The following is a 27,500-nucleotide window of genomic DNA, read 5'->3' as shown; positions in this document are numbered from 1 at the left end:
TCTTGGCAAGTGCGCGGCCACATTAAACGCGTAATATGTTCCGCTTCGCATCGACAATGGACCGAAGAGCCAAATACCAAGAATATTTAAGTTGTGGGCTTTAAGGCTCTGTGTAAGCAACTACAAATATCAATTACTGTCTCTCTTCTTTTTGTTTTTGTGATTGGCCAAAGCAGCTCTCAAATCGTCTTAATATAGTTTATAAAAACTTAAATTTTAAATATAAAACCTTAAAGTAATTCACATTGAACTTAGCAAAAAAATTGGGAAAAATTTACTTAATATATTACTGAGGAAATGAGATTAAAGTGATTTACATGTAAAATAAAACATATTTGTGCATAATAGAATTTGTAATGGATGGACAGACTTCAGAATATAGCAAAAAAAAAAATAAAGTTAAATTCAAAAAAAAAAAAAAATCAATAAAAATAATATAAAAAAAAAAATAGAATTCGATCGTAACATTTTTTACATACACATATATGTATATTTTTATATTTATATTTTTGTTAAAATTTTATAAAAAAAAAAAAATGTTTTACATTAACTTTAAATAGGAATTTAAAAAAAAATATATAATAATAAAAAAAAAAAAATTTTAAATAATTGCTTCAATTTTGAAATTGATTTCAAGACAAAATGATATGGTTGGCTGCTCATCTATGGAATCAATAGCATATTCACTATACTATATACTTTTTATATATAATAAATAACTGAATCGTATATGCATTTTTCTCTTAAGATCATTTTTTGCTCAGTTTTTGGCCTATGCCGCCCATTGTATGATGCAGTCAGCCGCAAGGCAACAGTCAAGACGCAATGTAAAAATTTCGCGTGATTTCATTTTGCCGCTTGCAAACATTGTTACCGTTATTCGGTGCTGCTGCTGCTGTTGTTGTTGTTGTTGTTGTTATTGTTATCCTGATATTGTAATATGCCGGAAATTTGGCAGTATTTAGGGAAATCGTTGCTAAAGATTTCGCCTTTTCGCCGCCGCAATCATTCGCAAGCAGCGGGGGTGTATCTGTACGTTAGAATAGCGTAACGTAACATTACGCCAGTTGGCTGGCTGCAGGCCCCAATGGAAAACAGCCCCACATCAATGGCAAACGCGTGCCTATAAATTTCCAGGACTTTTCTGTGTAGGTGTGCGTGTCGTGTGTGTTGGTGTGAGTGCTGGTGTGTGTGTGTGGGCAGAGCCGTTCATTTGGTGTCGCTAACTTGAGATTTTTATTTGCCAGCATACATCGGGGCGTTGCGTGCGCCTGGATTTCTTTATTCAATCGTTTTTGTTGCTCCCACAGCGCCCTCATCATCAGTGGCCATAAAATAAAAGTTACGCACACCCCAGGGGCAACATTACATGCCACACGCACGCACACACACGCGCACACACGCGCACTCCTGCTGTGCCTTGAATGGCATGCTTGACCGACTTCGTTGGGCTTCATATTCAATATGGCGAGACATATGAGCACTGACCACAAATAATTGCCATGGTGGCAAAATGGAAAATTGCGCAAATAGAAAAGAAGGCAAAAACTTTATAAATTTGCATGCTGCGCAATTTTCAATGAACAATGACGTCACACATACACACACAGACACACATGCCCGATAAGCAACATAGCAGTTGACACAGCATTGCGGAGGCTTATCAAATCGAGCTATAAACCCATACCCGAACCCATACCCATGCCCAAACCGAAAACCCAACTCAACTCAAGTCGAGCAGAAGCAATGAAAATTCAGTCAGTGATTCAGTTGGGCTGCCTGCCTGAAAGTGCTAAGCTTATTGCGTCGTTTAGCCAACACCCGAAACGAATTGCCGGCGAAAAAACGCCAGACGATGGCGTATGTGAACCCTTTGAGTGGCAGACATGAAGATATAACAAAACACACACACGCACGCACGCACACGCACACATATAAACAACGCAACAAAGACGCACGCAGAGTCGTTTAGATTTTTCACGTAAGCAACTTTAAGGCTTTGATTTGCGAGCACAAGTGTGGCAGTGCATACATATGTATATGTGTGTGTGTGTGTGTGTGTGTGTGGCAAAGTGTCGCCTTCGAGTCGTCAGCGGTGTGCCACATGCGAGCGACTTTCTGGCCAGCAGCAGCAGCAGCAGCAGCTCCAGGGCCAAAGGACACGGCTCATGTTGCCCAGGCAACTGAGCCGTAGCTGTTTGCCGTTGTAGCGTGTATCAGCAAGTTTTCTCCTTCTTCTTCTTCTGCTTCTCCACTTTTTTTGCTCATGTCTCTTCAGGTTTGTGTTTTTGTTTTGGTTCGAGCGTCAGCGGCAATTTTTATGACTCTATTTACCCAAGACACACGCGACGCCAACAGGAAACTTGCCCAATGCCGCTGATAAGAAATGCCAACTAGAGCAGCTAGAAAATTTATGCAGATTTTGAGACTCCCAAAGACAACGCACACACACACACACACACGCTGATGTGACATGGACATGGGCTTGGGATGGGCCTGGGTGAAGCGACGATTGTAAAATATATTAACATAAATTTGACAAGAACAGTTTTTGACGCAGCGCTCGAGGCAGAAGCTGCCTAGGAAACACCGTTTAAGAATAAATATGTGTGTGAATGTGCATGTGTGTGTGTGTGTGTGTGTGTGAAATATTGTTTCAACTTTATTAAAAAAATGGCAACGCAAATCTAAAACAGCTAAAGCCAAAGCGACAACAGTGCGCATAATAAATGGCAAAGCTCTCGGCATTTGCCGCCCGCCTTCCGCCCGCCGCCTGCCGCCTCCCTCAGCCACAGTTGGACAGTCATTGGATATTCATTATACGCCCCGTCGCTGCGCTCACTGCTCGCAGCGAAACTCGTCAAAAAGTTTGAAATTAATTTAAATTTTTAATACGTTGCCCGATCGTAAATTGTATATTAGATTTGCCAGCGCCCAAACAAAGCCGAATTTATTCTGAAGAGTCCATTCGCAATTGCCTCGACATCGGGCAATAAAGCCAAATGATTAGCCAGCTTTGCGCTGATGAATTGTTTCATATGAATCTTTCAATTTACAATGAAATTCAAAGCATTCCAACTGTCAAATATGATAAGAGAGTATTGTTGCCCATAAAGATTGCCTGCTGATATAGAATATAAATTTGTTATATATTAAAGGGGAACGAAATGCCAACAGAAACTTAATTTAGTAACTGTAAATCTATAAAATGCAGTCAGTTTTCAAAGGCCTAGGCATATTTACAAGACTAGGTCAGGTTGTTAGACTACATCAAGTTGGGCAATTATATTATAGAGAAAGCAATAAACAAATATCATTGACTCTCATAAACAATGAACAAACTTAAGCAAATTATGTATATGATGGTAAAATTTCTAGAGTTCCTTCTTCTTCTTTTATCTCTCTTTCGTTTCGAATGGCATTTAATTTGAATTTACACATCAATAACTCATCCGCAGATCATAAATGAGTTTTCTTATATGTCAACGGGCACATGTCTGTCGCAATGCTCAGGTTTGCTCCGCGCATAATTCCATCACATCGCAGCTCATTTGGGCAACCGGGCCCTGCTGCCCCGCCTCCTGCTCATATGCTTATTTCATATATATGCTAAGCCAACGTCGCCCTTCCCCGCCTTCCCCTCGCCATCCCTCCCAGCAAATGACGCAACATTCTCATGCGAACATTTCATTCTGACGAGGCGACGAAAATAACATGTCAAATTTATAATGCCTACAATTGCGTTTTTTATGGCCGTAGCCGACGCGACAGACGCGGCAAGAAAAAAGGCAATAATAAAGCTGTGGCTCAGCTAGCCATGCCGAAGACCCAATACCCTTCTACTACGTGGAACTTTCTTGTGGCTAACGCCCGCATAGAGCTAAGATACCCTCGGTTAGCGTACGCAAATAAAAACGCGTCGAAATTGTTGCCATTGTGCGGCTATAGACTTATTGCCAGATGCAAAGCCATTGGGGGCGTGGCTCTATAGCGCTAGACGGATAAATGTTTTCCAAAACAATTTGAGCATTTTTTACGACTTGCTGAACTAATTACACGAGTTCTTAATGCAGGCAATGCGCCAAATTCGAAAAGAAAACGCAAAGAAAAAGAGGAAAAACTTGTACACAATTTTCCTATTTGGCTGCTAAGCGAATGTGTTAAAGTCGAAATGTGGCACACGAGGCGCATCATTTCTCAACGTTTCGCATCATCATCAGAGACATTTACATTCACATTCGCATTCGCATTCCCATTTTCATTCATGGAAATGCCTGGGTTACGGCTCGGAAAGGTTTTCCTCGGAAAATCAAAGCCGCTGATAGCCGAATTGAAAAATCGACGCCCCGCCTTGTCGTAGCTGCCGGCAGCCGTCACGTTTCGCTAGAGCCAAAGCCAAAGCCAGAGTCAGAGTCAGAGTCGGAGCAGGAGTCGGCGCTGGGACCCAGCCCAGCGTTCATCGAAGATGATGGCAATTGTTGCAAATAATTTTTTATGCTGAACACTGCCTCGATGTGGCACGGCCTGGGCCGAGAATCTGTGCGGTTCGGGGGGGCGGTGGCATGCGGAAGGAGCCAAACTTTTGTTTGTTGCCAAAAGTTTTGTTTGTTTGCTGAAGGCAGCCAGGGAGCTGCGACTGCCTGCCGTTTCTCATGACTTTCATTTGTTTTGACATCACGTTGCTGCCGCGTAGGCGCGGGGCACTGCCAATGCGGGCAACAACAGCAACAACAGCAATAGCACTGAGTCGGGCGATGTAATCGGCACATTCGAGCACCATGGCACGAGTGCGCATAGCATTGAAAATGTTGTGGCAGGAGGCGCGGCATGCATTAAACGCAACTGAAGCTAACAACGAGGGGAGCCACGTAAGTAATGCGGGGCAAACTAGAAAGGTAAAAATTGTCTGTATTTGTAATTCAAAAATCCAAGTTAGATGTGTCTAGAAGTATGTGAGATAGATTCCATGAATGAATGACTGACTGACTGAATGAGTCATTGAATGACTAACTTAATGAATGACTAACTGAATTGACTAACCGACTGAAAGACGGATTGAAACGGACTGAGGAGCAGGCTGAAGGACTGACTGAGTGACAAAATGAATGACTGATTGAATGAACTTAATGAATGACTGAATGAGTGACTGACCAAGTAGCCGACTGATTGATTGACTGAATAATTAACTGAATTACAGACTGAATGATTGATTGAATAACTGACTGAATGACAGACTAAATGACTAAACGAACGACTGCCTCAGTGATTGATTGAATGAATGACTGAATGAATGAATGAAGAAATGACTGATTGAATGATTAATTTGATGAATGACTGATTGAATGATTAATTTAATGAATGTCTGACTGAGTAACCGACTGAAGGACAGGCTGAATAGCTGAAGGAATGACTGCTTGAATAACTGACTGACTGACTTAATGACTGATTGAATGACAGACTAAAAAACTGACTGAGTGATAAACTAAATAATTAATTGAATGAGTGGTTGAATAAATGAATGACAGACTGAATGAATAACTGTTTGAATGACTGAGAGAAAGACTGGCTGAGTGCCAGACTGAATGATTGACTAAGAAGCTGACTGAAATACTGACTGAATGACTAACTAAATAACTGACTGACTGAATAATAACTGACTAATAACAGCCAGGCAGGCTGAATGACTGACTGAATGCTAACTAAATTTAGTCACTCATTGACTAATTTCCGGTAAATCAACTGAAATTCGCACAGAAGATCATCTTTAATATTTCTCTTCTCAGCTCTTCTCTCTAATCAGAATTGATTATATCAATCATTAAATTATATCAATCATTCCATTCAGCCGCACCAACTGCTTAAACAGCTCTCGACTAATCCAAGGCGTATCGACGCAAAAGTCATAAAAAGCAAGCTGCACGTTGTTGCCAGTTGCCACTGCCACTTGATGTTGTTTTTGGTCTTTGACTGCTGCTTGTATTGGAACATTGTTTGAACGCTCTTTGCCGCTGTTGTGTTATTACGCGTTATTACAACAACAACAGCAACAACAACAACAGCAACAGCGACAGCAACAATAACAGTAAAAGCAACAGCAATGGCCATACCAATGACTGGGCCAACAGCAGTTGGCCAAAGGCGTCTTATATGAATTTGCCACTCAGCGCCGCACTCTATGTGTGTGCGAGTGTTAAGTATATATAGATGTGTGTGTGAGTGTGTGCGTGTGTGTTATACAATAATCAGACTGTTTTTAGGAAAATTGGCAAAACGCGCAAAAATTCTCGTCGAGTGGTTAAAGTAGAAGCAGCAAATGCTATCGTTCCCCCTTCCCCCTATCGCCCCTCTCGACACTTCTTCCTTTGCCAGCGGCGCTTATGCATTTTTCATAACGTACACAAACACGTTCTAGATACATATTCATGCCAGCTTCCCAACCCACTCCCTCTCACGCTCTCCCCCTCTTTCTTTCGCTCTCTCACTCACTCGCACACTCAATCCAGCTGGCTGTTATCCATCGTGTGTATTTATATACGGCAGCAATGCTTTGCAAAATATGAGAATCCGTTGATGCTCTCCGTGCATCCATCAGCACGTCACGGGGCGGCAACAGCTGCCGCCCGGACTCACCAAGTGCCAATAAAAATGTTAAGTATCTTTGCACTGTTGACATTCCAGAGGACGTGCCCATACACGCACGGCGCAAATGCCTAGATAAATGCGCCAGATACTCGCCGAGCCGTATAAATTAACCAGCTGACTTAAGCGCCGTCGCATTTTTGACAATTCCGATGAGGCGTCAAAGTGCGGCGACATAGTTTCGGGCGCCGCGAGGCACCGAGACGTAATCGCCTAACTGGCAGATACTTGCTGGGGCTAATCAAACGCACTTCATCTAGGTGGCCCACGTCTGGAACTGTAATGAGTTTTAGTTGGGCGTGGAGCGAGTGGCTCCTTGAAGGGGGATGGGGCGTGGGACAACATGCTCATATCACAGAGTCAAGGATGCATACATATATCTCTTTTAGATAGATAGATCTAGCCGTATATTTAGCTATGTACATATATTAAGCATGCAAGGTAGCCGCCAGGTGGCGCTGCGTGCCCGGCCATGCCAAAAGGATACGGATGCGCCCCAAGTACATATACATATATATATATTCATATATACAGGTTGCGTAACTCGCCGACGTGTTTACAAAATATTTACAGATTAATTCAACGGGTATGCAAATGAGCGTTACGCTTCCACGCATTTTTACAGAGACTTACACTTCAATTTACATTTTCATAAATTTTCTTCTTCATTATGATTTTCTATTATTATCTTTCACTGTGTTTTTTTTTTTCGAGCACTCGCACTTAATTTGCAGTCGACGCTGTTTTCTAATTAAAATTGACTGCAAAGCGAGTTTTCGCATTGGTTATTCGGTTTGCTGTGGCACTCACCCGCTTGCCCCGCTTGCCGCGTGGTCCTTTCTCGCCCGGCGGTCCGGCCGGTCCGATGGGTCCCATCTGTCCGGGCTCTCCTCGCTCTCCGGGCGGGCCTGTAAATGTTAATATTTGGCATATAAAGCGAATCATTTCAAATAGCACAAACAGCACACAGTTCAGGCAACATACATAAATATACACATACACTTGGAGAAATAGTCGAGCTACAGGATGTGTTTGATGAAAGGGAAATATACATATATAAATAATTAAGAAAATAATAGTTATTAAATTGTTCAATTTTGTTCATTTTCAACTCGAATAAATTTATAAGAATTATGCGATATTTTTTTAGTTTTTATTATTATTTTATTATTATAATTATCTCCGATAAATCACAAATTTCTATTTTTTACACAATTTTTAGAGTCAATAAAATTTGATACAAATTCCGATAATGAAACCTATATGTATGTATATGCATATATTTAACAGACTTTATTGGATATTTGATATATCAATAAATTCATAAAATGAATGAATCAATCGAAAACGTGTATTACGCCGTCATGAATACCCGCATAAAAGATATGGTTAGTGCATATATTTTATTTTTATTACTTTTCCCCACATGTTTTCTTATGATATGCATCTACATCCTCATATATAACAATTTGATTTAATCTATGCAAATATTTCTTAAAGTGTACAACTTTATTGACACCGACACGCGCTCTGCGACAAGTGCGGTGCAAATAGTGGGCGGGGCTGTGGCACTGCTTTGTAATTACACCCGTTATTATCATCGCTCGATGGCCTGTCACCATTCATCTGTCAGTCAACAAGCGTTTGATGGGTTTTCGGTCAGCAATTTGTGCTGCTACTCCTGCTCCTCCTGCTGCCGACTGCGATAAGCGACTATCGTAGCTGCTGCTGCTGCTGCTGCTTTGGATGGCTCTCGTTTCAAGTTGAAAATGCAAATTGTTTATTTGCTAAAAAATAAACTGCCCAAAAGCCAGCAGTGGCTCGTTTGACAGCAGCTCGAGCTATGCTAATGAAGCGTGTGGCTTTCGAGTAACTTGACCCATTTGCCGCCGCACACAGATACCTCTGCTTTTATTTATGCAGCAGCAATTGCAATTTCTGTGTCACATTTGCGCCATGGCAAAATAATCAATAGGCGTTTTGCAAGTGAAATGCTGGACAGACAGACGGTTATAGTCATTCAATTAGGGTTTCGCAGTGAGAAATTTACACATAAATCTATCTGCTGAGCACTCACTTTGCTCCACTGTGCAGCGACGTGACGACCTGTTTAGTGAAAATAATGAGAAATAGTCTTTTTTGACTAAAGCCATTAAATGTGACCATTTATACAGGCCACACACACACATAGGCAGACGAATAAATAGACACACACACCAACACACATACATATATATGTTTGTATTTACATGCATACAGAATTCATATCATAGATCCAATTGTGTGTGGCTTGTCAAAACATGCCTCTGTGTGTGTGCGTGTGTGTGTATGTGTGTGTGTGTTTGCATGAAGAGATATAGAAAATTTATTAAGTTCGTAAAATTGCTTTTAGGGCGGGATCCGGGTCGTTGAGTCGAGTTGGCAGGACTCTCGCCTCCTGGTCAGTGCGCATTAATTTGCCTGCCCACAGTCCGGCTGGCGTTTGGTTTATGGCTTCTCTGCCTCTGCCTCCGTCGCTGCCTCTGCCGCTGCCTCGGTCCTCTGCCCTCTGTTGTTTATTTAGAATGAATATTTTGCTGGTCCTCTTTGTTTTGGTCACGGTCTCGGTCTCGGACTCGGTAAGTATTTATGGCGGCATAATTTAACGTTAAGCATTTTAGGCGACAATTTCAGCCATAATCAAAACTATTGCCAACAGCCCGACGACAGCGTGGTCCAGCTCCACGAGCCCTCAAGTGGATTTATAGAGTCCAGGATATTGGATTGTGTTGCTCTGGCCTTCTGTGTTTCCCATTTTATTTTGGTATTTTTCGCTCTGTTTGCTGTTTTATTCCCCTGTTGGCCTTTTCAGCAAAAAGCCAATGCAGATGAAGTGCAAATGATAAGTTTTAATTTCGCTGGCCAAGCAAAGCAGACTCCGGCCGAGCAAAGCTGCCCGGATGAGATGCAATCAAAATGAAAACTCGAATGGAATTCAAATAAATCAGCAAATAAATTGAAAATTTTGATATTACATTTGGGACTGGAGCAGCTGCTGCCAGCATTTCCTGCTCTCATCAGGAGACGCAAAATACAAATGACACATTAAATTGTCGAAGCGTCTCCCAGGTCCAGCTACAACTACAGCTACAGCTACAGCTACAGCTTAAGCTCCAGCTCAGTGCCTGCCCACACATAAAGCACAAGTCAGCTTAACTAATTACGACAACGATAAGATAAGCAGTCAACAGGGAAAATCAGAGAGTCACAGACGGACAGACGTGGCGACCAGCTGAAAGAATTCCAAATACAAATGACATTCAATTTATTCAAATCAAGCCCAAATGACTGAAGCCGTAGCCAGAAGCAGAGACAGAAGCAGAGGCAGAGACAGAGGCAGAGGCAGAGGCAGAGCCAGAGCCAGAGCCAGAACCAGCATCAGAAACAGACCCTGACGCATGTCCCATGAGCGACTGGCGACTCGATTCTGACGCTGATTTCGTAAAATAAATTGCAATTTCATGTCCATCAACGCACAGCCCAGCGCGCTCATAGAACTGTCTCCGGTCAGGGAGGTGGGCGTGGGCCATGCACAAGGGTCTGTGGCTGCCTTGACTGTCGGCAGCTCTGGCTATCGCAGCAGCAGATCTTGTTTTCAGCTAGCTACAAATCCCGAAAAACAATGCGCGCAACATTAACGCAACTGCAGCGAACAACTGTGACAACATCAGCAACAACAACAACAACAACAGCAACAACATCGTGTTGATGCTCTGATAAGGCAAGAGGGAGCCTGCACGCTGCGGGTCGTTGCAAGCGCTGAATCGATAGTAAATGCTCTCTGGTCACACGCTTTAGGGGTATTCGAGAGAGAGAGAGAGAGAAAATTTAATCTATGCTTCATTACTGCAACTACCATTAGATGAGCCCATGGAATACTTAAGCGCCTCAAGCGCCTAGTGGAAGCTGTCCAGTCCCGTAAGGCAATGCGCAAATGGAGCAGCTATCAATGTCATTTACAAACTTTAATTGATAATAATTAAGGCTGAGGCAAAAGCTGATATGTTAGCTGAGCAGGAGACCAGGGAAAACCTGACTTGAATCTGCCAAAAAATGAGGCTCTATTTAAAGTATTTCATTGTATTATCTACCTGAAGCACACACTTTAATCTACTCTAACAGTATGCTTCTACAGAGTTGTCTATATTCGACTGACTATATTTTTGCAAGGAAATCCTGACTTGAGGACAAATCCTTCGAAACTTTTGCTCTGCTTAATATATTTTAATATATTTTGTTGCTCTTGCTTATTGCATATTTGCTATTTGAAAGACACAGTCCGATCTACTCTAACAATATGTTTCTACAGAGACAAGGAACATCCTGACTACTTCCTTAACTTCCTTTAGGCAAATCCTACGACACTTTTGCTCTGCTTAAGATATTTCATTCTAATATGTTCAACTTTTTTATTACGTATTTACTAGTAAACATGTAAATATTATCCACCTGAAACACACACTCTGATCCACTATAACAATATATTTCTAGTTCTTTCCCAAGTGCCTCATAAATCTGTTTCAGAAACCTTTCAGACTCTATGACTTGCTCAACAACCCGAACTGCATAGACGCATATTAAACGAAGCTGGAATAGATCTGCTGCTATGTTCAAGGTCTATGGGGCTCTTAAAGGATTACCAATGCTGGCTTTTTATTTGCTCATCAAAACAGGAATTTATTTTCTTTATAGCCGCACACTTAGCTGACATTTACGACGCGGCTCTCTCATGAGTGTGTCTGTCTGGGGCCGCGCAGTCAGTCTAATGCATGACTATTGTTTACTTACTGCGCGCACTGAAGACCCCTAATAAAACAATTGGTCAGAGAGCAAGCGAGTCGGGGCAAAGGTAATTACACGAACTCTGGCCACATGCAGCATGCTGCATGCTACATGCTGCATGCTGGATGCTGCATGCCACATTGCGGCGATGCGTGCCTTGAGCAACGGAACGCCACATGGAACGAGTAGCGATGCTAATGAGCCGCTAAAAGCAACATAAATGACATAAAGTTGCTTTTTTACGACTGCGGTAAGTGTTTCAAGCTCTCCGGGTCTACAAATTTTTATGACAAACGCCGGACTCGGATTCGAATTCGAATTTGGATTTGGATTTGGAACGTTTCAACTATTCGTGCGGCCGCCCGCTTGGGTTATTTTCGTTTATTAAAATCGCATAAAGTGCAGAAATATGTTAGGTCAGATCGTAAAAGCCGAGACCAAATGGAAATTCTACTATTGTGGGCGTATGGGCGTGTGGGCGTGTAGGCGTGTGGCCGTATACCGGTTGGGGCGTCTGTTGCCTCGACGAATTGTGGGGCATTTAATTGACGTCGACGTCAAAACTGTGCGGCATGTGGCAGCACACACAAAACACAAAGGTCGTAAATGTTATCGCAAAATACGGCAGGCAAACAAATTTCCAAATGTGGATGAAAAACAAAAAAAGAAAATAACAAAAAAAAACTAAAAACTAAAAAAAAAGGAGAAAAAAAAAAAACGAAACGAGAATATTTCAAAAATTTGTGCGTCTATAAAAACAACGAGGAGCGGAAATGCATGCAGCGCATTTGAAGCTGTGCATTTTGGTGTTTGATTTACATTTTAACGAGCTGCTTTTCACACCGAAAACCCCAAAATCAAAATCCAAAATGCGCTGTAATGGGACAGCGCTAGTGAATGACTCAATTAGGCTGGGGCCAGGGGCCGCAACAACACACACACACACACATGTTATTCCCATAGACGGCTGGCAATAAATTAAACAACCCGCAGATGAGCAACCAGCCAATGGCAGCAGCCGCGTGGCAACACTTGAAAAACCCATCGAATCGATCGATTCCCAAACATCAATAAGCTGCGCTTAACGTAGTTTACGACTAGTCTCCATGTGTATGTGCATGTATATCTATAACTCTGAGAGTTAAGTGGCTCTCGAACCGAAGGGCAGCTGCCCCTCCTGTTCTGGCACTTACCAGGTGGTCCGGGCGGTCCCGGCGGACCCTCGATGATGCCCGTTGGGAACTCGTCACCCTTGATGGTTGTGGTGAGTCCGCGATCACCGCGATCGCCTTTGTCGCCCTGCAAACGAGACGAGAAGCAAACGTATCAATGAGTCACAGGGCTGCATCTGTATTGATGTCTGTCTGTTGGAAAATTAAGTGGAAATGGCAAGCAAGAGGCACCATAAAAGGTGACAAGGGTGAGGGAGAGAGAGAGAGAGAGAAAGACTGAGGGAGGGGCGCTTAATACATAAATAAACGATAAATAATGTGGAAAACCGAGAAAAAGACAATGGGCAAATCGGAAAAACAAAGCCAGACAGCGCACAATGACACACACACACAAATACTTATACACACACACACACACACAGATACGTGAGGACGACTCACTTAAAACGTCACAATGTTTATCCAACAGATACAAATAGTGCATTAATCCCTGTGACATCTTTGTTTTACTTATGAATCGTTTCGAATTCCTATCGTTCCCTCTCTCATTCTCTCTCTCCCTTCCTCTCTCTCTTTGCTTTTGTTTTGTGTGAATCACTCACCTTCATGCCAGGTGCGCCAGGCACACCGGGCGGTCCAATCGGGCCTGGCTGTCCGGCCTCACCCTGTAGTCCCTGCTGTCCAGTTTCGCCTGGTGGTCCACGCTCGCCCGGCACGCCCGCTACGCCCGGCTCTCCCGGCGGTCCCGGCGGACCAGGCTCGCCCGGCTCACCCTAGTCGATTGAAAGAAATACGTTTATTAGTTTGTCCAGGCAACGACAGATCTTCCGCATAAATGGATAGGCACGTGCATTGAACAGAGAGGAAACCACATAGTGGGAGGCATGCATTACACTGAAAGGATAATAGCCAAGGACCCCAGCACTCACCTTCAGCTGTATGACCGTCGAAGCGGAGACGTTAACGCCCGCTTCTTGCAAGTCCTTACAAACCACACACACATTAAATTAAACGCAACGTATTAGAAAATAAAATAAAAATATATGTTAAATGGGTTAATCAAAATATAGAGAAAATAAATAAATATAAACCTTAGCTGCTGCAAGGCAAAATTAAATTTGTACTAAAAAGGAAAATTAAAGTCAATCAAATAGCAAAAAGAAGATTAAGTAGATAATATAAAATTATGTAATTAATAAAAATTAATATTATTTTTTTTACTATTATTTTTTTTAGATATTTGTTTCAATAAATTTCTAAACGATTAAACAAAAACCAAAGAAAAAATCGCCTGTTGACTCAACTTGACAGCACGCCATAAACAATGCATTTAAATGAAATAATATGCAGGAATAAAATGTAATAACAATTATATGAATTACATTCGAAATCAAAAGTGTGGCCTGGCATGAAATACGGCGAGTATGTAAATTAAAGAGCTTTGCATAAAAACAAACAAGAGCTGACATGAGAGCAGAACAATAAAAATGCCATTGCGACAGTTCAAACAGCAAAGGGATACGCCATAAAGGATGGCCGTCTGGTATTTCAATGCAACAAAATGACTAAGCAGAAACTATGCAGAAGTAGCTACAAATTTATGGTGCAGTTTAAGCCGAAGAGCTGAGTCAAGTTAAAAGCATTACGAACAACAATGAGCAGGATAATAAACAAGTACGTATACAAACTAAAACAACAACAACTACAACAACTACTACAACTACGGCTACGACTACGACTACGGCTACAAGGACAAAGACAAGTGCAGTGGACAACAAGTTGTAAATATTTGCAAACTCTCTGTCCGACTGCTGTTTGCCCTGAGATATGGCCATGGCCAGGCCAGCAGGTTTAGGATTACGAGCGGGTGCGGGAGGGAGTCGGTTGTCAGATCTAGTGTACGGCAGTTGAAACGTATTTATGACGGAGAAATACCTTAACAGCTACAATTTCCGCATAGCCAAGGGTGCCGCCATGCAGCGTTGTCACCGATCTCTTGAGGCCCTGCAGAGAACGAATGCAGAGAAAGCAGAGCAGAGCATTTTGGTTAGAGATTTGCGGTAGAAACAAAGAAGAAATCAAAATAGAGCACAATTCCTTTGATATAACATTTTCGGAATTCGAGCAACGAATCTCGTATGCAGATTTGCAGCAGCAGCAGCAGCCGATTTGAGTGCATCCGCGCTCTCCACTTACCTTCACCGTTTGGAAGACGTCGACGCCCGGATGGCCGGTATCGCCCTTTTGGCCCTTGTCGCCGGGCTTGCCGGCCGCGCCCTTCTCGCCGCTGATGCCATTGAGACCCTGGGAGAGAACAAGTTGAGCACATTGCCGTTAGTTGTTGCCATTCGGATCTCTCCACTAAGCACTTACCGCCTCGCCCTTCTCGCCGGGGTCGCCCTTCTTGCCGCGCTTCCCTCGCTTGCCGGGCGGTCCAGGTGGACCGGGTGGACCTGCAATTGAAATGCAATTTCGTCGTCAGTGGCGAATTGGTAAAGTTTTCATATTCGACTTTTTGCTGCAGTTAACTGCAAAAGGCAACGTCAGCCAGTGTCTTAAGGTCAACCGATTCCGCCTCATTAGATACGCTGCTGACTTTGCCAGCGACCGCAGTTGCCGTCCACTGACATGGCGAATGCCAAGGAGCGTCGCCACTCTTGAAATTTCTTTTCATTTCAGTTAGTTTTTGCTTCTGTTCACTTCTTTTTTTTTTCTCTGCGCATTTTGCCCGCAACTTGTGCAAATTCATTTAGCTGAAAAATGACTTTCGCTGCAGCGTCAAGCGGAAGGACAAAAGTGGCCAGAGGGCAAAACAGAAACTGTGCACAAAATATTTATAACCACTTTGGCTGCTATTATTTCAGCGCTGTGGAAAACTTTATCTGCTGCTGCTGCTGCTGCTGTTGCAAGTGCCGCAGGATGCACCAAGGAGCAACAGCGCTGCCTCACATAAAAAAACAGGACAAAAACTCGACTCGATGCTTTTCAATTATTTCGCATGCAATTTTCCGGGGCATAAAATTTCAGTCAACGTGCTTTATAGCTACGACTGGCAATTATTCTTATTAGAGCCGACATTCAAGATACTCGCTGACGCTGTTGTTGCGCTGCCCCTGCTTAAGCCGACTGTCCTTTGCCGTTGCCTGGAGACAGGAAATTAACACCTACATAAAGGCCAGAGCAAGATGCTGGCAATAAAATGAATGTCTGGTCGCGTCCCAGCCAGGCGCAAATGAAGTAGGTGTGAAAATATTTAATTAAAATAGCAGCCAGCCAACAAACATGATAACAAAAGCGCCCAGAAAGGCGACGAAAAAACACAGCAAAAAAAAAACACAAAACGAAAACAATAATAACAAAAGCAACAGGAAACACGCGCAGTATTTTCTCTCTCCCTCTCTCTCTCTCTCTCTCTCTCTCTCTTTTTGCTAAGACTATCTGAGAAAAGGCAGACCTTTCGGCTGCTGTTTAATAATTGTTATAATTAAGTAATTCCGTTTCTAGCTACTCTTAGTGTGAACGAAAACCGAATACGAAAAGGTGCAAGTGAATAATAATAAAAAGAAAGCGAAAGAAAAACTCCAAAGGCAAAGGAAGCTGCCTTTAATACAGGAAACGCCGGCAAACAATTTAAATTCATTTCGCGCCAAAATGGCGCCACAAACTACCAAAGTGAAAAAAAAGGCCCGAACCGAAGCGTACCGGCACGCGTCGCTGTTTAAATGTGTACGTCTGTGTATGTGTGGGTGTGTCTGTGTGGGTGGGTGTGACTGACTATGTAGGTGCGATGTGAGCAGCCACAGGCAGACACTGAACAGCCAGCATGACTCCGGAGCAACGGAGCAACGCCCCTCAAATGCAGCCAGCTCATTTAATTAAAAAAAGATTTTCATTTGCCTTGCGTCACATTGGGCCGAGGGCAGCCAAAGCAAAAGGCAATTGAAAGGCCCAGCTTCGAAGGAAATGCTATCAAAGTAGGTGCTAAAAACAATCTATTGCCAAAAGGTGAGAGCTGATCAGTTGACCCCAAGAGCAATTCCAAAGAAGAATAGAGTGTGAAGCTGTCTCAATACAATCTCATTAGTCTATGTAGTACATAGCCTATCATTAATCTATATAAAGTCGGAAAAACTTAAGCTCTACTCTGTACCAAGCCGTATAGAAATTATGCGCACACTGTGCGGCAGCACTTGGCAAGTAATAAAAGCGAACCAATTAAGCGTGGCCAAGACGCAGGCACAGCCTGAAACAATGGACGGTCATTGCCTGGTTGCTTAGCTTAGCCAGCGCCTGGGTACACTTGAGGCAACTTGGCTAACATGGCCAACTGGGGCGTCAAGTGTCGTGTCGTAAGCCAAAGCCAAACGGAAGTGCCGCAGTGCCAAAAACAAGAGAAGAAGAAGAAGAAGAGCTTGACTTAACAATGCCAGCGGAAGTGAGCAGAACAAAAGCAAATGGGGCAGCAGCAGCAGCAGCAGCAGCGCAAAGAAAACAAAAAAAAAAAAAAAGTTAAAATTACGCTTAATCTAATAACAACATAATAATCATAATCATCATATCGTTTGCCCTCCACATGCGCTGCGCTCTTTCCCAGTTGGGTTGCCATTAACGCCGCACTTTTCGTATATATTTTCTTTCTTTTTCGTATTATTTTCGCGTTGATGGTGGCGACGGTTGCCGTCATTTTGGCCAACAGTTTTGCAGCCTGTTAACGTTGTTTGTTTGCTGTAATTGTTGTTGTTGTTGTTGCTGCCTAATGCGCTAAGAAATCCCATTGACATGGCCAGAGAATGAGACAAATGTGATGCTTGGTGGGCTCATAGATAAAGTTCTTAAGTCAAAACTTGCTTCACTTTTCCCACTCGAGCTCGAGCCCCACTTGTGCTCGATAATAATCTAGATAATGACGATAATGTGTAACACTGTTGTTGCTGATAATGATGATGCTGATGATGCTGATGGCAATTGAACGCCCTCAATGAGCGCGTAATGCAAGTCGCATACACACGCACAACTTCCATAAATCCATATCGAGCTCTTCTCCTCGTCTGCTCAGCCCAACTTCCCGCTCCAATCGAGAGCAAGCAGCCCAGTAGACTAAAGTGGCATTTACTCCAAAGCCGTTGCCGTTGCCGTTGCTGCTGCAGTGGCAGAGCTCCCCTCGTTATGAGCGCTGCCTATGGCTGGGGCGGCTTTCGGTTGAGCTTTGGCTCAACTGCCAGAGCGGAAAAAAGGAATTATGTCAAGTTGTGCGCGTAATAAATACTTGGAATCGTTTACGTGCGTACAACGCCGCCGCGACACGTACAACAAACAAGCGCTAAACAAGCTGGCAAACACTCGCACAGCCAGATAGTTAGACAAAGAGAGAGAGAGAGAGAGGGGGAGAGAGGGGAGATAGAGACAGAGAGAGAGGGAGAGCAAGTGCGTCTGTTGAGTGGCGGCAATTGACGCTCGTGCGATCAGCGGAAAGAGCGGAGCAGGAAAGCCTAATTTAGTGTTTAGCTAATGGTAAACAACACCTCGCATCCTGCGGATCCTTTGACCTCGCATAGGACATTTGCGGACATTTTGCAGACATACTCAAAACAGTTGAATGTAGTTGAATATTTGTATTCCCCATAAATGCTTTTCATTTTTGTTTCTCTAAGAGTATATGTGTATATAAACTCTGATAAGATATACTAGCAAATTGAGCCAAGTGTGTGTGTATGTGTGTGTGTCAACAATCGTGTCGCATACGTCGTGCAATGCAGTCAAGCGTTAAATCACGAGGCAGCGTCTAGAGTTGATGATTGCTTTTTGGCTGGGTATCAGTTGCCTTTTGCGGATTGGATTGGCAGTCATGTTGTTTATACTTGCCCGCTTGATTGCTGTAGCTCAATAAGTGTGTGCCAGTGTGTGTGTGTGTGTGAATTACACAGCTGCTTGACTTATGCGCCATAAGTTTAAAGTCAGTGAAGCAAAACTTTGGCTTAGCTGGCATCTATTTAATGAGTTTGAGACCTTGGCTCTACGAAATTTTCATTACCCCTGCCCCAAAGAGCAGCTGCACACACACACACACATACACATATACTTATACTTAAGTAGCTGACTGCAGCAGCTGTCTGTGTGCACTTTTGCCTGGCTATACGACATCCTGTCAAGGACGTCTGCGTGCAAAATTAACTCGAAACGCAAACATCGCTGGCAAACTTTTGGCTTGTGCCGTGTCGCGTGCGACATTTGCTGCCAAGGCGGAGCATCCTACGAGAATCCTCCGCCACCCAACTGGGAGAATATGAAAACGAAAAAGTCAAAGTCAAGCTGAAGCATATGAATATGCTCAGTTGAATTGTTTTGCGCGCTGTCGAACTCACCCACTCCTCACTCAGTCTGTCAGTCAGTCGGCAAGGACACTTGATTTAATCTTGTTTTTGTTAGTTGTTGCCATCTTCAATAAATGCAGTTGCCTGTGTACGTCTAGCAGGAGCAGCAGCAGCAGCAGCATGAGCAGTAGCAGCAGCAGGAGCAGGAGCAGCAGGAGCACCTCGAGCAACAACAATGTCTATAATAAAGCATCGCCGCTGCAGCTGTCGCTCCATGCAAACACCGAAACTTGTCCTTGTCCTTGTACTTTGCCCTTGTCGCTGCCATCTGCTGTCTCGCTCGCTCTCAGCATTCACGAAATGCGATACTTTGCTACAAGAGATAATTCTTGTCGTTCGCCTGAATAAAGTCTGTCGCCCTTTTTGCCAACGGTATTCAGTTACGTTCTCTGTCTCAAGTTGTTGTTGTTGCTGCTGCTGCTGCTGCCTTTGCTACTGTTTCACAGTCAGAATACAAACACACACACGCACACGCACTCACGCACATAGTGGGGACAGCTATGCGTATACGTAATGTAGAAGAACCCAGCTCTGTTACAACGGGAAAAATCTATGTTTATGCATATGCTGGATGGATGATACAGTAAAAACCTGCAACAGCCGGCCGAACAGGTTAAGGTTCGCTTCACTCTGATTTATGGAAGCTCATTAAAAATAAATAAATACCAAAAAAAATGAAACAAAAACATGCAAGAGAGAGTGAGAGAGAGAGAGAGAGCAAAACCCGTTTGCAGCTCTTGTTAAGACACATAGGCACACAGGCAGGCACTGATAATGCATTGGCCATAAATCAGCTGGCAGTTGTAGCTGTGTCATGTCTATTGGCTAATTAAAAGGCTATCTGAGCAGCACTTAATTAACGTAATAGCCAAATTGCAGCTTACACAAATGCATCTTGGAGCTGCCTGTGGCAGTGGCAAGCAGTTGTTGCTCATGATGATGGCAACGAATCCAATTAATGCATTGGCCTGGCTACAATGCTGTCTTAGCTAAGCAACATTGTTGCTTCGAGTGGGCAGCGATAATTATGGGCAGGAGTCGGCCAGAAGGACGTTGCTGTCCTGGCCTTAGCATAAACAGCTTTTGGGCCTCCATTGTTGCAGAGTCTGTTGAGCCGCATTATAAGTTTGCATTGTCATTCGGGCTTAAGCCGGGCTTTGTTGTCTACTGAAGGTTGCCTGGCTGCAAATGAGTGACAAATCTGTTGCATTAGCGAATCTGTTTGTTGCATGCAACAGTTCGATTAAAGGCCCGTTGCCTTTTCAGCTTTGCCGCTTGCCTAATTAAATGATGGCCATAAATTCGCTGTGCTAATCAGCTGCAGCAGCAGCAGCACGAGCAGGAGACGGCTGCGGTTCTCGCTTATGCAACATAATTGCGTGTGTGTGTGTGCGAGTGTGAGTCTGGCTTTGTGTACCGCCTGCTGTGGGCGTGTTTGCTGACAGCTTGAGTAAATGGATTTTTGAAATGAAACAGCTCTTGATGCGTCGGACAGTTCCGGATGTGCTGCATCAACAGGTGGCGCCACACATGAGGGAATTTCGCAGTTTTGCTGCTGCGGCATGCAATTAATTTAATGCACCACACCGCGCTCCGCCCTCCCCCGCGGTCAACGCCATCTAGCATGTAAACATGCGTCGTTTGACAAATGTTTGCGGTTCGCCCATAAATATAAAGAGTAATTGCCAAACATTTAAAGAATACATCGGTTAATTGCAATTTGTGCTGCATTCATCGGACTCGATTCGTTTCATGTTGATTGACGACCGTCGCCCACAGCCCCCGCCCTCAGCCCAGCGCCCTTCAGCTGCGGTAAAGGGATCAAGGGCCATGCAACGACATCGATGTCAAATGCGTGTGGTTCACTGTCAGTCTGTCCGACTGTCTGTCTGTCTGTCTGTCTGTCTGTCAGTTGGTTTGTTGGTTTGACAATGGATAAACTGACAAATTAGCTTCACATTTATTTGACATTTCATTCCCTTTTTATTTCAGCTTGATTTTATATTATTTTCCATTTTTTTTTTTCGCCTCGCATTTGCTTTTGTTTTAATGCTTGTTTGGCAATTTGCATTTAATTTGTTATTCGATTTATGATCTTAAATGCAAATTGTATAATTTATTGCAGCTCCAGCCTGGATTTATTCAATTCCCAGCAGTTCGCATAATTATTGTTTATATTTGTATTTGTATTTATATTTATATTTTTATGTTTATCTCATATTTGAATGCGTTTTATGATGCGTAATGTGATTTTAATATGCCAGCCGATGGGAGTTCTGATTGCGAAATGTTTAAGCTGATAATAAAATCTGCCACAAAAGTCACGCGGCGCGCATAGACAGCGGCTGTCATTCATTTTGGCCACAGACAGCTAAATTATTCTTAGCCAATTTGTTTTAATTCCCATGACTGACAGTTTGACAGACAACAACAACAGCAGCAACAACAACAACAACAATGGCAAGCCCAACTAAAACAAGATTGGAACAAAGCTTATTAGTTTGAGCTGCGCATAAAGCAAACATTGATTGTAATTCGATCAAATTCGCAGGCATCGAGGATAAGGAACGGCTATAGCGTATCACTCGGAGCTTAGCAGCTGCCAACCTGCAAAGCCGCTTACACTTCCCACTGCAAATGCACAACTTACGAAACTCCTCTCGGCGTCTAGCGTCGTGCGTCGGGCGCAGCGCATTCTGTTTGCTTACAGCAAAGTTTTTTTTTAATGTACACAATGTTGCTTATTCGAGCATTGGCAAACTTAAGTTAATGTTTATGTCAACACCAACTGCAAGAAGAAGCAGAAAAGGAGGAACAAAATAGAAGCAGCAAATAATCCCAAACGATCAACGGAAAGACCTGGTCCCTTAGCTGGGACTACGGAAATAAAAAGGAGAGAAAGCCAAACTTGCTGCCGGAAAAACACTTGTAAATCCCCCAACATTGCTTATGTTTAAGTAATTGGCAAAAGGCTTAAGCGGCTGCTTACCCAGCCATATACCCAAGCACCCAAGCACCCAGGAACCCAAACACCCCGGACACACAGGCAGCCCGATAGTCCAACCTTTGCGATACTCGGCCCAAGATTGTTGCAAAGTTTTCGTTTTCATTTTCATTTTCATTTACGGTATCTGTATAATACCACGGCTTACGTCACTCCAACAAATATGAGTGCCTAAACAGAGCCACGCCCTCGCTAAGTGCCATTGTTGATAGAATGCTCTTTTCCGATGGGCGCCAATAACAATGCAAAGTACTTCAATATTCCATGGACTGTCGGCAACAAAATCCGGCGGACTATTTATTTAGCGACGGCAAATCTCCGTTGATAGAAAAAAAAAAAAAAAAAGAAAACAAAAACAACAAAAAAGAAGGAATACCCAATGCTAATCCTATGGAAATTAAAGAAAAACAAATGAGTAATGGCTAAATGCGCTGAATTGATAAGCTACTGGAAAAATAGAGCTCGACAGGGCGACAGGGCGACAGGGGAATAATCCCAAACAGTTTCATCAACAATATGTATGTGTGTATATATAACAGTGCAGGGAAAATACAATATTATTCCCAAAGAAAACAGAGGCGAACAGAGAAGGGAAAGGGAAAATAAATACGTAGCTAGGTAGCCAGGTAACAGATTGAAGACATTTAACAATGGAAAGTATTTGACGCCCGAAAGTAAACTGGAATTTAATACGTTCTTTTTGGAGACGTGTCGCTGACGCTGATGGCTGCTCACCAGGCATTACCATATCTGGCCCGGGGCCCCTGAAACGAAGTCGCCTCGCTCTCCTTCAATATGTTTCCGCGCAATTGCATTCTAGCTGGGGGGGTGAGTAGATATAAAAAATATAAAATAAAGCTAAAAAACCGCAGTTAAGTCGAAATGAAACAGAGACGGAGCTGACGATGGCTCCAGCAGTTGTCATTGACAACATCCACACGGCAAAGAACAAAGCGAGCTGAGCACCTACTATGGCACTAAAGATGAGTATCTGTGTGTACAATACACACACACACACACACAGATACACTCACGCATACACTTGCAGTGAATCTATCTATATTGCCATAAATGCAAGGCTGGGGTAAATCAAGAAATTAATCCCTTGAACAGCTGCGACAGCAGCAAACAAATAATGAAAAATATTTGTGCGCCTTATGAATACAACAATGAATGGAAATCAAGCTGATGAAGAATGATATAATAATAATAATAATAACAGCAGCAGCAGCAGCAGCAGCCGTTGCGAGGGATTCTGGTTTGCGGATGAGCCATAAAAAATCACAGCAAAGGGCAATCATAATAAAAAAGTGACAAGTGATACAAAGTAAATTCATGCGAATGCGAAACAAGCTGAGGGCGAGCAGTGCAGCAATAAATGGAAATACACATATACATACATAATATGAATACATCTGCAGATGGAGCTGTAAATGTAGCTATAGCTCTGTCTGTGTGCTCATATATTGGTCTCTGGCTGCCTCGCTGGCTGACTGAGTGACGTCGCCATTCGTGTCTATGGCAATGCAGAGCCTCAGCCCAGGCCACGCCTCAACTCCCAACTCTGCCGCGTCGCTGCCTTTTTTTTTGTTGACAAGCCGACGACTGTTAACTCTCGTGTGTGGCATTTCTGCGTGTGTGCCCCATAAGCCTCCTTTATATACGTTTTTCTCTCTTTCATTTTTCTTTTTTTCGTTCCCTTCTTTACATACACAAGAGCATTCGCATGAGTGGGCAGTGTAATGGCTTGTAACCGAGCACAAATTGCACAATACAGCATATACCGTATGAGCGGCGAGTTATGGCTTAATTGTGGCTGCGCTTGCAGCATCTATTGACGAACAACTGTCAGGATCTCGCAATGCAGGCAAGCAGCTCAATCTCAAGCTATATTTGCCGTATACACATATCTATATACATGTATATGTACTTGAGCACATCATTGACGGGCGAATGCACTCCTGGCTTAGTTAGTTTATTCATTCGCTCTGGCGTTCCACTGCACACATTCACAGTATGATAACTAAGCACTCGAATGCTTGTCAGCCATCAGAAATCACACCCACACACACACACACACATAGACTCACTCACAGCGCCTCAGCACTTCACACTTAACGGGCTTTCGACTGGCAATAACTTGTGTGAGAGCGCGTTATACGCTGCGTATGAGCAACGCGGCTCCATGGGGAGCCAGTTGGCCAACGCGTTGAGCCTCAGATGAGCACGGAGTGACACTAACACAATGCCAATGACAATGACGTCAATATGCGCGATATTCTGCGCCATCACTCATCTTTCCAATGGCTGACATTCCCGCCGGCTTCGCTGATGATATGAATGAATTATGTGGGTATCCGGGCTGATTCCGAACCAATGCTGGGCTGAGAATGGGCTCAGGCTGGGCGGCCGGCTAAGTGGGGGGAATGTGTATGGGAAGCACTGCGTTGGCATTGCCAGCCAGTGTCGATGAGCGTTAAACTTGCGGCAATTTCGTAACATGGCAGACGACAACAACAACAACAGCAACAACAGCAACAACAGCAACAACTACGACAACATTGCGAACAAGCAGCCAGACGGCAGCCTGCAGCTGTTGCTGCTGCTGCTGCTGCTGCTGCTGCGTGTTGCTTGTGGCATATGTGCGGCAAGCGCTTTTGTGGCATTGTTCATGTGGTATAATTTAAATAATTGAAAGTTTTACGCTTGCGCGCATAATGCGTCGGCAGGAGTCGGAGCTGGAGCAACAGCTGATGCCCGGATGAATAGCGACTGTGCCCAGCGGCATGCAGCTTGAAGTGCGCGTCCTGCCACATCCTGGCCAGCTGTCTACTGCAATTTAATGAGCATTATTTAAGCTGCAGCCAGCAACATGGCCCGCCTGTTACGCAAACAACATGCGAATTAAATTCACCAATTTCAATATGCCAGACAGAGAGAGATTTTGCACGCCCAGCCGCCGTCCCCCTTTCGCACAACAACGTCGCAAAAATTCAAATGAGCAGCGACTAAAACATAAAAGGGGCTTTGTTCCTCTGGCTGCGGCTGTCGCTGGGGCCAATGCAGACGCGAATTACAATTAAATGATCGGAGATAGCTTCGAGCAGACAAATGCGCCTGCACAGGGCAGCCAGACAAGTAGTAAGCTGTCCAGCGCCCAGCTCCAACTGCAGGTCTAGCTTTAGCTCATGCTCTGCTACTCCTGCTGCTGCTGCTGCTGCTGCAGCAACTCTTTGTCTGCCTGGCACTACGTGAGTGCAAAACTGCTTACGTTCATATCGCACAAATCATGTAGCACCCATAAATTTCAAATAGCCAGCCATTTCATACACACTGCGAGACAGCGAGAGTGTGAGCAGCAGAGAGAGGGAGAGCGTGTCAGTGTGGGGAGACATATATAGATGTGGACAGCGGAACAGTTGCTGATGCTGCTGCTGCTGCTGCTGCTGCAAGTGTCGGTGATGGCGATTGGCGATTGGCGATTTGCGATTGGCCAGCGGGCACAGGTTGACTGATAAACATGATGCTGCTGCTGCTGCTGCTGCTGCTGCTGCTGCTGGGGTCGCAACTAGAGTTAGTTTTATCGGACAGCAACGGATGCCGCCTGGAGGCGAGGGTTCCTTAAATTGTGGGCGAACTGTAATGAAACTTGACATGTTATTTGTTCATTGAGTGTGTATATGTATGTGTGTGTGTGTGCATGTCTATGTGTCCAGTTGCAGTAACTGCCTGGCAGACTGTAAGCATAAATATTGCAGCTGCCTGAAGCAAGTGCAGCAGAGCAATGTCGACATCGCCTCGCTGACATGCATGGCAAAACTTTTGGCTGAGCAATGGGCAAACTCGAAGCAAAAGCAAATTAGGATGGAACAGAATGAAGGGCAGTCAAACTATGGTAAAGTGCAGTAAAAGCATTGATAAAAATAATATTTATATATATATTAATATATTAATATATAATATTATATCACATTACTTTAAAGCTTAAGCCTTGCACAGAGTATCTACAATTCGTAGCAATAAATTCTGCTTTTTTTCTTTTCAGATTTCCCCTCGGTTTTGTTTGGCATGTTTGGGTCCACTCTGGAGCAGTGACTGAAAGTTCTGCTTTGTAAATAAATTGAGTGCCAGTACCATGATAAATACATAAAGCACACACACACACACACACACTCTCACACACTCACACACACTCTACTTGCGTGTATGCAAAGTCTATTTATTCAAGGGCCAAAATATGCAGCAGACGCAGCAGCTTTCTATTATTTTAGCTGCTTTTTTCTCCAGTTTTTTTTCCCTTATACTTCTTCTTCTTCTTCTGCTTCGGCTTTATCGAGTCGCGCTGTTCTCTTTTTATGGCACACTCATCTTGTCTATTGTTATTGTTGCTCTGCATCTTCATTATTTTTATTAGATTCCTGCGAAACACAGACAGCTGCGCGCGTTGGCCATGTCTGCGCATTCCCAGATATGATAATGCTCTTGCTCGTGGGTTCAATGGAACCGTTTGCTGGCCAAGGATTTGCAGTTGCCAAATCTCTGGACGTCCTCTGTTCCCCCTTGAAACACAGTGCTCATTGCAGCAGCAATGCATCGACCCACACACACACACACACACACACACTCGAATGGCAGTGGATTTCAAGTGGCTCCACGTATTATACGATGCTCAGCTGCAGTCCGCCCGACGAGCTGCAGTCTGTCATGTTGAGCGTTCGCCTGAGTGGAATGCATATAATGGCATATTACACATACGCCCCGTGGCGCTATGTCTAATAAATACAAATTTGGACAGCATGAATTGCCAGTTGAACCGCCGCGGGGCGGGACTACACAAAAAGGGTTCACTGCACGAACACAAGCACGAACACAAGCACGAACACAAGCTCAAGCACAAACACGAACACGAACACGAACATGATATCTAATATTTATTGGCATTGAGCGCGTGGGCCCGGGACACGGAATCATCGCTGACCGCATGACGTGTCTAACAGGCTCATTAGGCACAAGTGGCAATGTGCTAATTATGCGCAGATACCGCACAAGGGTCAACCGCGCGGCAGCTGCATAAATCTGATGCCGCATTGCCAATTATGCACGCTGTGCCAGGGAAAAGCCATGAACAGCTTCCATAAATCTGAGCCCCGGCCCTTGGCGCCCGCGGCCACATTATGACCCCAAGTGCAAGTCGCATTATGACACTGCCTCCAGAGCTGCATAGATGCCATAAAAAAAGGGGCAAAGAATAGAAAATCATAATGTGGCATACCGCACTGCGAGTTACCCAGCAAAAGAGAGACAGAAATTAAATGAAGTGAAGCCTTTTCTCTCACGCTCTCTCTTTGACTATCTCTATGTAGATTACAAATATGAGACAGATATTTGATGGGCATTCTCTTTCAAGACTGCATGCCCACCCATCACATCAGTACAGGGTATTCAAACGAAAAACTATACTGCAAAGTTTGCCACAGCTGTGACCCGCTTGTG

General features: G+C 43.9%; 1 protein-coding gene across 13 annotated transcripts in view; it reads right to left on the bottom strand.

Moving 5' to 3' along the window:
* LOC108660041 (collagen alpha chain CG42342) overlaps positions 1–27,500 on the bottom strand; it is a 77,266-nt gene that overhangs the window by 9,822 nt on the left and 39,944 nt on the right. For 10 of the 13 annotated variants that reach the window (XM_089256630.1, XM_089256637.1, XM_089256640.1 and 7 more), the window contains 7 exons: positions 15,006–15,085; positions 14,829–14,936; positions 14,568–14,636; positions 13,562–13,615; positions 13,235–13,405; positions 12,654–12,759; positions 7,450–7,547 (listed from right to left, as the gene is read on the bottom strand). In XM_089256630.1, the coding sequence (XP_089112756.1) occupies positions 7,450–7,547; positions 12,654–12,759; positions 13,235–13,405; positions 13,562–13,615; positions 14,568–14,636; positions 14,829–14,936; positions 15,006–15,085 (686 nt within the window). The remainder of the gene's footprint in view (positions 1–7,449; positions 7,548–12,653; positions 12,760–13,234; positions 13,406–13,561; positions 13,616–14,567; positions 14,637–14,828; positions 14,937–15,005; positions 15,086–27,500) is intronic. The other 3 variants (XM_089256635.1, XM_089256636.1, XM_089256638.1) reach the window with 3 other exon arrangements.

This window comes from Drosophila navojoa, chromosome 2 (genome assembly GCF_054131105.1).
Source record: "Drosophila navojoa isolate 15081-1374.11 chromosome 2, UAZ_NAV_1.0, whole genome shotgun sequence".
Classification (NCBI taxonomy): Eukaryota; Metazoa; Arthropoda; class Insecta; order Diptera; family Drosophilidae; genus Drosophila; species Drosophila navojoa.
This window is presented reverse-complemented; position numbering and strand designations above follow the sequence as displayed.